Genomic DNA, 13645 nt, shown 5'->3' on the forward strand with positions numbered 1-13645 from the left:
TCTATCTATCTATCTATCTATCTATCTATCTATCTATCTATCTATCTCTATCCATCCATCCATCCATCCATCCATCCATCTATCTATCTATCATCGTTGTCAATCAAAATTTCCTGAAATTATTTGTAAGATGTATTTTTTCCCACATCCCCGTGTTTTTAAATTGATGCAAATTTATCTTTATTTATATACCCTCTTTTTTTTTAAGAAAGCACTTCTGTTTCATGCAGGGCTTCTATTTTGCTTTGGTGCAGTGGCGCCATCTCTTGTTCATCTGTAGTATGCTCTAATTATCAAAACATTTTTGTCTCTCTCAACATTGACTTAATCAAGATACAAACTTTACAACTTTAGATTACTCGGTTCTAATTTATGTAGCTTGTGTTAAAAACAGTTCCATCTTAATGCACAAAAAACCCCATTCATAATATACAAATGTTATCTAATTACAGTGTAAACATACTGAATGAGTGCATCTTTATTATTGTAAGAAAAAAAAAATCTAAAAAAATAAAATAAAATAAACAAGGGAACCTGTTGAGCAAAAGGAATATGTTGCGCAAATATGCATATACACTGAATTTTCTCCCATAGCCACAAAACACACATCAGTAGGTGGATTGGCTCTGCTAACTTGGCCCTGGATGTAAATGAATATGAAATTATGAAGGAGTGTGATCATACTACACTGGCTTCATAAATAAGTATAATGTACAACACAGACAAAAGTTAAAGGCTGGGAGTAAATAATATAAATATTAAGATCTCCCCATTTCTCTCTCTCTCTCTCTCTCTCTCTCTCTCTCTCTCTCTCTCTCACACACACACACACACACACACACACACACACACACACACACACACACACACACACACCTTAAATCAGCTTTGTAAATAACAGTCACTAGTGTTTGAGCCATATGATGTACACAAAGTATGATAAGTACCCTATATTAATAAACGTGACCATAAGATTACATTTGTGCTTTTTAAAATTCCATATTTAGTCCCATGTGAAGTTATAATCATTCTCTAGAAGAGAGAAGGTTTTCAACTTGATTTTGGAGTCTGGTTCTATGAAGATTTCATTCAGCCATAAAGGCACTATTAAATTACTGCAGTAAATGATACAGGGTTAATTCGGCCTGTGGTGCAGTCAGTGTTCCAAATCAACCCTAAAGTCTTCAATAGGGTTGAGAGCAGAGATGTATAGCAGGCTACTCAAGATCTTTGACTCCAATCAATGTAAACCATATTTTCATGAAGTTCGAATTGTGCCCAGGAGCATTTTCATCCTGGAACAGTTTTTTGTCTCCTAGTTCAAGTGAAGGGAAAATGTAATGCTACCCTATAAACACCCTATAACATTGTGCACCTTCAACTGTGTAAAAACAGTTTGAGTAAAACCCCATTTGGCTGTAAATGTCAGGTGTGTCAATACTTGTGTCTATACAGTGTATGTCCTCGTGTAGGAAAGTTAAAGAATTTCTTTTTTTCTCTTTGAGAAAAGTAGCATTTGCTGGTATAAAACATTTCACTCACTCTCAGCTATCTCCCATAGTCATTTGCCATACTGAAATGGCAGCTTGTTCTTTTAGAGGTTTACCTCCCAATACAAGTAGCAAGTCAGGCATTGGAACCTCCACAGGGTCCTCAGTTTCATTTTCAGAATGCTCATCATCCCTGCTCTCTTGAGTAACATGGTTTTCAAAGGTAAGGCAGTTCCCATATACCTTAGTGCTTTTTAAGCCAAGATGCAAATTCTGAAGCTCTATGTCCTCCTCAGGTTGCAATTTTAAGGGTCTGGAGGGGAAACACTTGTTCTTGAAGGGTCTAAATGTGTTGTCCTTGCTTTTTGTTATGGAAAGTTCAATGCTAGTGGTATTATTTGGTGGTCTAGGCTGGAATTTAGGGCCAAGACCAACACAGCGGTGGTGAATCCGGCATGGAGCAGTGGATCCATGCAATGAAGGCAGCCTCTCCCACATGAGTGTGGTAAGATTGAGACACCACAGGCAGTTTGTGGGAGCAGTCGGGGCCTCTCCCCCACCAAACAGCAGCATGCTGCCCTTGTACACCACAGCAGCATGGCCCATCAGTTTAGAGGGTCCTGAGCTGCACATTTAAGCAAAGAGGCAGAAAATCAAATGTTAAACATAATCTTATTTGTATTACAGTGTTACAGTGCTGCATGCTTTCCAATGGAATATGACTATTACAATGATTTTCAAAAAATAATTAAATTATGTCCAGTAATATATGTACAGGAGGTTTTAGCATGTGCCATGTGTTTAGTCATGAGATACACTATATGGACAATAGCATTGGGCCACCTGACATTTTCAGCAATTTGTGGTTCTGTTACCACAAAGTTGGAGGATCCCAATTTTATAGGATTTATTTGGAAAAAAAGCAAAGCCTCAATGAAGATATGGGTTGGAGTGGAAGATCTTGAATTGCTTGATATAGAGCTCTGACCTAATCCCTTCTGGACATCTCTGGGATGAATTAGAACGCTGACTGCACTCCTCACCATACATCGGTAACTAATTTTACGAATGTCCTTGCTGCCTATTGAGCAGAATTGCTACAGCCACATTCTATAATCTAATGGAACATCTTTTCAGAAAAATCTAAGGTTATTATAAGAGGTTAAATGTAAAATGGGCTGTTAAAAAAAAAGCACATACAAATCTTATTTACAGGTGTCCACAAACGTTTGTCCATATAGTGCATATCGGTTTTAGATCTTTATATCAAAGTAATGCAAATATCAGTAATGAATATGATCTACCAACTAAACATATAACAGTGAACAGTAGCCAACAATTACACTCAACACAAACTGTAATTTTCAAGAAGGAAAAAAAAAAACCCACCACTACACTCATTATTATCAAGCTCTGACACCTACTTTTAAGTTCTCTTACTTCATCTTATCATTGTACCATTGCACTTAGTGGATAACCTTACTAAAATACTTTGCTTATCCTAAATCAAGCAGTCAATAAAATGATGAAATCTAGCCAGTTTTAACTTCCTTTGTTTAAACAATCACTTTGTTTACTAATGTACGTTTGCTAATTGTAATAATCAGTACAAAATGCTAGATTAGACATATAAAATGAGCAAAACACTAGCAAATTCTCATTGTCAGAACTTTTTATTATTAAAACTAAATCATTGGTACCATTTTGCCTTCAACTATAATATACATGATTTTTCTGTTGAACTCATTTGCACACAGGAATATTTTTAGCTATTATTGAGGATGATCATATGATTTTCTTACGTGGTTCTGATGCAGGTCCAAGTTTGACTGTGATAGCTCCATCTCCACAGGTCCCTCTGCTCCTTCAGACCTTGCAAACCACCATACAGGTACATATAATCTTGGTGGGTTATGGCAGAGTGGCTATGCCGAGGTCCAGGACCCACTTGTGGAATACTCAAAATTGACCACAACCTGGAGTCTTACACACAGACACAAGGTCACATTCAGTGTAATTGTATGCAAAAAGCAGGCATTTAACATGGCAGCTGCAATAGAATGTTGGGTATCATAATTTGAATATCATCTTGTCTACTAGTTGTTTATCTCATCTGCTGGGTGTGAAATTGTCATTACTGCAGCTGAAGGCACAAGAGAACAGTTGACTCATATTTCACAGTTACTAATGACTAAACTTTTGAGAAATAATGTCTGGCTCAATGTTTGTGCACTAAATTGTCCCCGAGTTATAAAACCAAGTATACTGCAAAATGTTTGGAAACACTTGGTTTTGTTTATTATTTATTACCAAAATGATTCAAGAAGGGTTTTTTTTATTTTTATTTTTTATGAATTTCCAAATAAATGGTGCGCTCATGTATTTTAAAGTAATGTTACAAGAGGCTGGATTTTCCCAGCAGCTACAGTGGTAGAAACTGTGACTACTCATTATATATTACAGGGAAGAAAATAAGTATTTGAATACCCTGCTATTTTGCAAGTTCTCCCACTTAGAAATCATGGAAGGGTCTGAAATTGTCATCGTAGGTGCATGTCCACTGTGAGAGACATAATCTAAAAAAAAAAAAAAATCCAGAAATCACAATATATGATTTTTAAACTATTTATTTGTATGATACAGCTGCAAATAAGTATTTGAACACCTGTCTATCAGCTAGAATTCTGACCCTCAAAGACCTGTTAGTCTGCCTTTAAACAGTCCACCTCTGCTACATTTATTATCCTAAATTGGATGCACCTGTTTGAGGTTGTTAGCTGCATAAGACCCCTGTCCACCCAATACAATCAGTAAGAATCCAACTACTAACATGGCCAAGACCAAAAGAGCTGTCCAAAGACACTAGAGCCAAAATTGTACACCTCCACAAGGCTGGAAAGGGCTACGGGGAAATTGCCAAGCAGCTTGGTGAAAAAAAGGTCTACTGTTGGAGCAATCATTAGAAAATGGAAGAAGCTAAATATGACTGTCAATCTCCCTCGGACTGGGGCTCCAAGCAAGATCTCACCTCGTGGGGTCTCAATGATCCTAAGGAAGGTGAGAAATCAGCCCAGAACTACATGGGAGGAGCTGGTCAATGACCTGAAAGGAGCTGGGACCACCGTTTCCAAGGTTACTGTTGGTAATACACCAAGACGACATGGTTTGAAATCATGCATGGCACGGAAGGTTCCCCTGCTTAAACCAGTACATGTCCAGGCACGTCTTAAGTTTGCCAATGACCATTTGGATGATCCAGAGGAGTCATGGGAGAAAGTCATGTGGTCAGATGAGACCAAAATAGAACTTTTGGGTCATAATTCCACTAAACGTGTTTGGAGAAAGAAGAATAATGAGTACCAGCCCAAAAACACCATGTGAAGCATGGGGGTGGTAGCATCATGATTTGGGGGTGTTTTTCTGCACATGGGACAGGGAGACTGCACTGTATTAAGGAGAGGATGACCGGGGCCATGTATTGCAAGATTTTGGGGAACAACCTCCTTCCCTCTTTTAGAGCATTGAAGATGGGTCGAGGCTGGGTCTTCCAACATGACAATGACCCAAAGCACACAGCCAGGATAACCAAGGAAAAGCATATCAAGGTTCTGGCATGGCCTAGCCCGTCTCCAGACCTAAACCCAATAGAGAATCTTTGGAGGGAGCTCAAACTCCGTGTTTCTTAGCGACAGGCCAGAAACCTGACTGATCTAGAGAAGATCTGTGTGGAGGAGTGGGCCAAAATCCCTCCTGCAGTTTGTGCAAACCTGGTAAAAACTACAGGAAACATTTGACCTCTGTAATTGCAAACAAAGGCTACTGTACCAAATATTAACATTGACTTTCTCAGGTGTTCAAATACTTATTTGCAGCTGTATCATACAAATAAATAGTTTAAAAAAATTATACATTGTGATTTCTGGATAATTTTTTTTTAGATTATGTCTCTCACAGTGGACATGCACCTGCGATGACAATTTCAGACCCCTCCATGATTTCTAAGTGGGAGAACTTGCAAAATAGCAGGGTGTTCAAATACTTATTTTCCTCACTGTATATGTCCAGTGTAAAATAGGATTAGGAGCCCCACATTTTTATTAATTCATAATTTGTATGGTCTTTACATGCTTTCTCATAAGCATCAGCACTATCGCAGACAAGTGGTTCGTGCGAATTTGGAAATGAGAATCATTACTCATTTTGGTGTGGGAGAGTTTGGCTCCAAGCATATCGACAGTCACATGCTCAAATTCAAACCATTTATCTCATAGTTTGATTTTTGTTCACGTTTCTTCTTGTAACCTAATAATACTAACCCATATCAAATCTCCAGAATTCCTGTGATGCCCCGCGCATGTCAATGTATCCACCATAAATGAACATGCAGGATCTCAACACGACAGCACTGTGTCCTTTCTTGTTGGCTGGCACCACATTCTAGGAAATAAATAGAGCAGGCTTATTTACTCAAAATCTTTAACGTGTTAGAAAATACATTATTTGAACAAAAGTATGTGGACACCTGACTTTTCCAGGCAAACGTGGTTCTTCCCATAAACTGTTCCCACAAAGATGGAGGCATACAATTGTATGTCTTGTAGTCTTTGGATGCTGTAGTATGAAAATTTTCCCTTTCACTTAAACTAGGAGACCCAAACTTGTTCCAGGATGACAATGCCCCTGTGCACAAAGCCAGTTCCATGAGATATGTTTTGAATGGGATGGCAGTTAAGATCTTGAATGTCCTGCCATACAGCTCTGACCTTAACCCTATTGAGCACATTTGAGATGAACTGGAATGCTGATTGGACCACAGGCCTCCTCGCCCTACTTCAGTACCTGAGTTTCCTAATGGTTTAGTTGCTAAAACACACATCTCCAAGCTCTAGTGGATTATCTTCCCAAAATAGTGAAGTGCATTGTAACAGCATGGGGACTGAATGTGGAATAGATAATTTTATAATCTCTTCAGCTTCCCAGGTTAAGAGTCTGGGTGACATCCTTGATAGTACATTGTCTTTTGAAAAGCACATGAACAGTATTACTCGGTCTGTGTACTTCCGTCTACGGAACATCGCTTGTCTTCGTCCATTCCTTACATCCAATTCTACAGCTAATCTTGTACATGCTTTACTAACCTCACACAACTTCTATTTGGGTTACCTCCAAAACTTCTTCATAAACATCAATTGGTCCAGAACTCAGCTGGCGTATAATTACTAGAACCTCCTCCATCGAGCAGATCTCTCCTGTTCTTTATCATCTACACTGGCTTCCTGTCAAATATCCAAAAGACTACAAGATCCTGCTTCTCACTTTCAAAGCTCCTCATAATCTTGCTCCCTCTAACATTTTTAATACTTGCATCCCAAAGCGCACGCACAGATCTTCATTTCATTTTCTGATCAATTTGAACAATTAAACAGCTGTTTGTCTTGTTTTTATGATTAGCACTCAATTGTATGGTGTCTGAGTGTTTTGAAAGGTGTCTAAATAAAATGTATGGTTGTTATTATTATAATATGGATCTTTTGATCAAGTGTCCACAAACATTTGTCAATAAGATATATTGGATATCTTCCTGTCTCCTTTAAATGTAATTTGCTTTTGAAGGTAACGAGAATTTCAAATGCTAAACTTTTAGTTGTAATTACATGCAAAAGGTAAAAACAAATATTGCAGTTCAGGAAAGTCTGTAGTTTTCATAAAGTCATATAGTTAAAAAGATAAGAATTTAACAGTATAAAAGATTTTTCCCAGTCTGCCACATATTTAACTATGCAAGCATCTTTATTAACTTCTTATGAATATCTTTCAGATGTTTTGTTTTTTTTTTTTTTTTTTTTTTTTTTTTACCTGAGAAAGTGGACTTTGTTCTTCTATGTAAAACCATAGCTCCTTGGCTGCAGAGAGCAATTGCAATTGGATGTAAAAATGAAAAGGTATGAGACTGGGTGAAAAAAATAATTAAACATTCATGACTGGACAATGTGGTACTGTGTGTTTTTTTTACTTTAAAATGTTTCAAATGGTTTATTACAATTTATATTGATAACTCATGCATGACAGTTTCTTTTGCTCATTTAGGATCACCTGTGTCAAACAACCAAAGAGGTGTTTTTGAGTCAGAATATGCCGAATCCCTCAAGCCTCCGAAAACATAAAGGACACCCTGAGAAAGAATTAACAAAACAAAACAAAAAAAACAATTTGGGTAAAAGCAATGCATTATCCATTATATATCATTTTACTTACTGAGTCACTTCTAACCTACAATATAAGAAAGCATTACATCTTAATACAACAATCAACACTAATAATAATAATTTAAAATCACCTGATGGGGGACCATGCTGTGTTCCTCCAATTCATCAGGTGCATTATCATTATCACAGTCCAACTCCAACCACTTGTTACATACTAAAATTTCACAAAAATATTCATTTCATTTCACCAAGCATTTTATCCAACATAAAATGCATCTTATGGTGTGAGCAGTAACGATGACTTACACACATTGTATTTCCAGAAGTCTTTTAACGAATGCTTCCCTCTACCTCCGAGCACATACACATTCCCATTGTAAGCACAAATAGCATGTTTATAGCGGTCACATGGTGCAGGAGAAATCTGAGGCACAGGAGTCCACAGACAGGAACTGGTCTTCGTGCTCATACTAGGCCTGTGAGAGCTTCAAAGTTCAATCATTCCTAGAACAAAAACGTTTGTTTAGAGTCCACATATGGAATATGTGAAAATATTGTACAAGAACAGAAAACAGTTCACACCCAAAAAGGCTTTCAGCTGTGGCAGTACTTACAAATCTTTATTACAGGTAATACAATCAGCTGGCATGTGAGATACAGTCATGTGTTTAGATAACATTAAAGCAATCTTATTGCTATTGTTAAACAGGATTATGCGATACCTCCCACCCCAACTACACTTAATGTAACTCAAGAACATCCATGTATCTGTAACACTACTTCTTTAAACATTTTATAAATGCATTAATTACTGATGTATTTAACTGCATTTGCATAATCAAGTAGAAACATTCATAAAGAGCTTTTTTTTTTGCCTCAATATCAGAAAGAAGAGATTAAACATGATTCACTATAATGCTATATTCAATCGTTCAGTGGGTTGCTAAACCGGGACTATACATGGCTCTCACGTGAGCACTGCAATCCAGTGGAATTAATTATGCACTTTTTAATAAAGAGGTGTCGCTAACAAAAATAATGAAACTGCTGGATTACACTGTACAGAACACCAAAGGTTTAAAGAATTAAATACCCACTACCAACACATTATTGTGTAAATGCAAAAATCGATATTTAAGTTAATCATTTAAACATGTACACCATTTTGGCTTTAATTTAGAGGTTCTACATTTTCTACAAACAAAATATTACATCCAAGATGAGATTCTTCAGAGACCTACTTGATAATAAAATACTGTAATCTGGATTACATCTTAATTTTTTTTTAATTGGCTAGTCAAACAGACTAATAACTATAAGGACGGACATCATAAAACTTACAACAGCTTTGATAAGATAAGCTGGAGTGAAATTTTTACACTTCAGAAAAATAAATTACACACCCCCAGCTATGACTCACAAACAGTCCAGCACCCACCGTGTGAATCATGTCCACTTCTAATGGAACAGAGGAGTGTTTTCATCTCATGATAACAGAAATACAGTAGAGAAAATGTGAAGAATGATTCTACCCACATGAGGATGGGTTCCCTTTCCAGGCTATTTCTCACTTTCTTTTCCAATTTACATCTCGGCGAGTTTTTCTAAACTTGCTCGTAAGGGACAAACATATAGGGACTCATTTATGATGTTAAAATATATAGTCGCATTCTATTTCATTTTGTAAAGCTGCTATGGGACAATGCTCATTGTTAGAAGTGCTATACAAATTAAATGGTATTTAAAAAAAAATTATTAGTCAAGTCAAGAAGCTTTTATTTTGTCATTTCAACCTGATGCAGTACACAGTGAAATGAGACAAGGTTTCTCCAGAACAACATAGAGATACATAACACAACATAGAGCTACAAAACAGAACACAGAGCTAGTAAGTTGTCCTCACCACATTAAGTGCATCGTGTGTAACCTGGTAAACCTACTGTATAATATTTTATATGGTACAAGGTGCAAAAGAGATCTATAAACAAGAGCGTACTTATAAAGCAAACACAATGTTGTGCAAAAACATCAAGAGTAGCAACTGAGGTGTGCAAAACAGCATGTGAACAGTATATGATTATAATATAATATAATATTTTATAATATAATATATATCTATCTATCTCTCTATCTATCTCCCAAAACCTAATATCGCATTGAAAAAGTGAATGACCCCTAACAGTGCTGTATAGGTGTGTCAGGCTAATTATATCCCAAGGGTTCTCAGATTAATTTTGGTGTCCAAGGAAGTCTGTGTATAGACTTTTATTTAATAAACCCTATTTATGATTTGTCTATTTATGAACATTACTCTGACAATAATTTTTTAATTCAGGTTATTTACAGACCTGCTTGTTTTTGTGTTAAGGTTTGGATTAAACAACTACATTAAAGGGGAACCAGTCAAATAGACTAATACCACTAGACCTCACTAAAAATATATTGTTTAAAAAAAAAAATTATATATCTATCTATATATATTATTATTTTTTATTCCCCCCCTTCATAGGTAGATTAAGAATTACCGGGAAAAACCACTTGGTGTGCAAATACACACTGCTAACTTCTAGGAGTTTAGTTTGAAAGGAGGTGTTTGTGGTGTCTGTGCCTTCAGCTTTCACTTTCACCCCGTTTGAGCGGCTGTGTATTATTTGGAACCAGGGCCCCACAAAGATCCAAAACCTTTTCTATCTACTTTATTTTCATTGTAAAATAATTCAGAAAGATAACAACTTCCGCCTGTGTCAATATCCACCACATGTTTCAGTTTTTTTAATGCATCGATAAATGAAGCTCGCACTGATTCTGTATAATGAGGAGTTATGTAACGATTTCACTATTTTGCAACGATTAAATTAATAATGACGTAATATGTATAATAGTGTTATATACATATTATCGTCATATACGTAACCACCCCAAACCCCCAAACCCCCAAACCGCCCGTCCGTGGAAAACGGTGGTGTCGGAAAGTTCAGGGGGTGGACACTAGTTTAAGGCAGTAAAAGACTTGCCTGGGCAGTTGAAGAAGATCTCCGGTCCAGAACACACGTTTTTGAAGCCAGCCGGGTGTGACCGTTATCGCACCGACGACATTCCTTGCGGCTACTAGCTAGCAATTACCGCTACTTCAGCACAGGGTTTACTCATCCAACTAATTTAGAGCTATCGGCGGAGATCATGTGACAGGAAACACACTGCTAAGTCTCCGATTAACTAAAATACCGTGCTAACACAAACCCTTTCACTCTGAGCACTGAGTATAACTCAACTGTTTGTTTTGCTCCCATTAAGTTAATCTTTCGCTTCAGTTCGCTTTCCGTGTTAAACTCTTTCCTTTGCAAACGAGTCGACTCATCAAACCGGCTCTTTTAAGTGAAGACTGAGAGTCGACTCGCTTATACGATTCCTTCGAAAATACAGGCCACGCCGTTAATCTGGGCGTGGATTTTTCGAATTGGACGCTATACGTGGCGAAAAAACGCTTTTCAGCGGTTTACGTGCTTGAGAGTGAAGCACGGTTGGTCCGATTTAAGACAAAATAACAATGAGCCATTTAGGAGTCGTGTTGGTAAGAAGAGCCAAATGATGTAACTCCCTGGGAAAAATAACTAAACAACAAAAGCATTTCCATACCTACCTGCATTGGGCTTTTGGGAAAACAGGCGAGTGGGCGGGGCTATGCTTTTAATGTAAAGTCGGATTAATGTAAAACATTAACTTCATATTTAGGTTCTTTTTTCTAATTAGTCAAAATGAATTGGAAATGACTATTTTGTCATTATGAAGTGAACTTTAACACACCTAATCTTTAATCTATAATATTTCCCCTTGACTCGTGCTGAAGGTAATAAAAAGGGGACTGTACAAAGTACAAAACAGAAAAATATGTACGACTCCTAAAATCTTTACATTATTCAAAATGACAGTCTTATTAGAAAAATCACATTTTTGCTAAACATTTTCTATACTATTAGTTTAATTTAGAATATTGTCACACCTGTGATTGTAGGTATGAGGCCACAGGCTGCACGGTTCATTTAATAACTTTATAAATAATAAACAAATATTCATTTTTGGACATAAAATAAATAGGCTACTGCTCAATACGCTGTACTTCCATGCTAAAGGAGTATCCAGTGGACATGGCTTCCCTTAATGTAATCTACAGAGCTGTAATTTATTAAAAGATTATAGTCAATTAAATTGTACCTTTTTTTTTATTATGTATTGTTTTGATAATTGTTTGTATTGTATTGCAACATGTCCAAAAAAGTTTTTGCCAACATTACTGTACAGAAAAAATCTTAAACATAAATATTTTTCCTCAAACCAATAAATTATCTTAAAAATTGGCAATGCACTGATGGCAAGCTACATTACATCAAGTCTGCTATAAATTAATGACTATCACTCAACTTTAGTTTTAAATACAGCTATAGCAAGGCCATGTACACAAGATGCCATAATGGACACATGAGACTCACACATGCTTTAATGTTAAACAGTGTAAAACCCCCATCATGTGACCTCTGTAAAGCAGACATGATAATTAAACATATAATAATGGATTGTAATACTCAAACGACATAAGACAGAGATTTTACTCAGAAAGAATGTATATAGGGGATTTCGCAATGATTTAAAGAAAATACTGTATTAAAATTAAGGACTTCATTTAACTATTGCTGTGATGTCTCATCCTATCAACATTGAACCTGCCATGACAATAGCCATTGATTTCGGCATGGCATTTAAAGAACAATAAACAAACAAACTAACATTACTGGAGTCAGTGGGAGTCCCAGTGCTGTTATACAAACTAAACACTTTTGGCTCGTCCAGTGAAGTAAGTGGCTCTGAACTAATGAAAATACTACCTGAAAATATTATCAACAAACATCTGTTGCCTCTTATATTGTAGATACTTTTCACAGGTATAAAAGTAGAATAATTAGCACAGAATTCTTTGAAATGTCTAATAGTAAATAATAGAAATTGGAATTGACAGTAGATTTAAAGATAAAATCAGGAACAACTTTCCAGGAATGGCGATATGACATTTCAGTGCACTTTATTTAACTTAAATAATGACAATAATCACCATTCCAGGATGTCAAATAAAGGGGAACCAGCTCCTGCTCCATCCCCAAAACATCATAAACATGCCAATTTCACTTTGCTGAGGATTAGAGAATGTTTTTCTTCATCTTTCTATCCGTCCACATCGATTTGAGTGTGTTTAACTGAATAATTAAAATCTTAATGAGTTTTTTTTATTACTATTTCAAAATGTAGGCACATTACCAAGCTGAATATAATTTGCACAATAATACATGTACAATTCTCCCTATTTAAAGAAACTATGAAACTAGTGTAAGGAATATAAATGACCAACAACATGACAAGATACCTTTAAGCTTACTTATATTTATCAAAAAGTACCATTTCCTTTCTGATATATTACAGTCACCAGCAGAGGGCATTATACTTTCATTTAGATTTTTGTCACAACTTAAACAGAAATGGGAATGGGAATAATCGCATTTTACGCAGTAATATAAAGACAACAAAATATTAATGTATGCATAGTTTGTGTAAACAGGTAGGTGGGTATGTAAGATTCAGTCTGTATACAGTACATGGTAATATACAGTATACAGTATGTAGTACGTGTTCTGAAGTCTAGAATTTTGAGCATGATCGAAACTGCAATGTGAAATAATACCTGAGGCCCTTTTTAAAAGAAATATTGGAGCAGTGGTGCATGAAGTACACCATTCCTCTACATGAGTTAAAAATACCTACATTTCTACTGCATACAAAAACTACATACAAAACTACTTGCTTTTGACTGTGTTTGAGTACCAATTGTAAAAGTTCAACACCCCATTCTCCGGCACATACGTTTTTGTGGAGAGAGTTTTCTATTATATTTTATTTTCCTAG

The 13645-nt window shown here is 36.3% G+C and overlaps 1 protein-coding gene across 1 annotated transcript; it reads right to left on the minus strand.

Moving 5' to 3' along the window:
- Nucleotides 1-460: 460 nt before the first annotated feature.
- si:dkey-3d4.3 (tip elongation aberrant protein 1) lies at nucleotides 461-11236 on the minus strand. The gene is made up of 8 exons (XM_046845243.1): nucleotides 10711-11236; nucleotides 8003-8200; nucleotides 7828-7910; nucleotides 7584-7662; nucleotides 7347-7393; nucleotides 5807-5927; nucleotides 3293-3473; nucleotides 461-2115 (listed from the first exon to the last, which is right to left on the minus strand). The coding sequence occupies exons 2-8, from the start codon at nucleotides 8163-8165 to the stop codon at nucleotides 1545-1547; spliced, it is 1245 nt and encodes a 414-aa protein (XP_046701199.1). The 5' UTR covers nucleotides 8166-8200; nucleotides 10711-11236; the 3' UTR covers nucleotides 461-1544.
- Between the last annotated feature and the right edge of the window lie 2409 nt (nucleotides 11237-13645).

Source organism: Silurus meridionalis, chromosome 3 (genome assembly GCF_014805685.1).
Source record: "Silurus meridionalis isolate SWU-2019-XX chromosome 3, ASM1480568v1, whole genome shotgun sequence".
Taxonomy (NCBI): Eukaryota; Metazoa; Chordata; class Actinopteri; order Siluriformes; family Siluridae; genus Silurus; species Silurus meridionalis.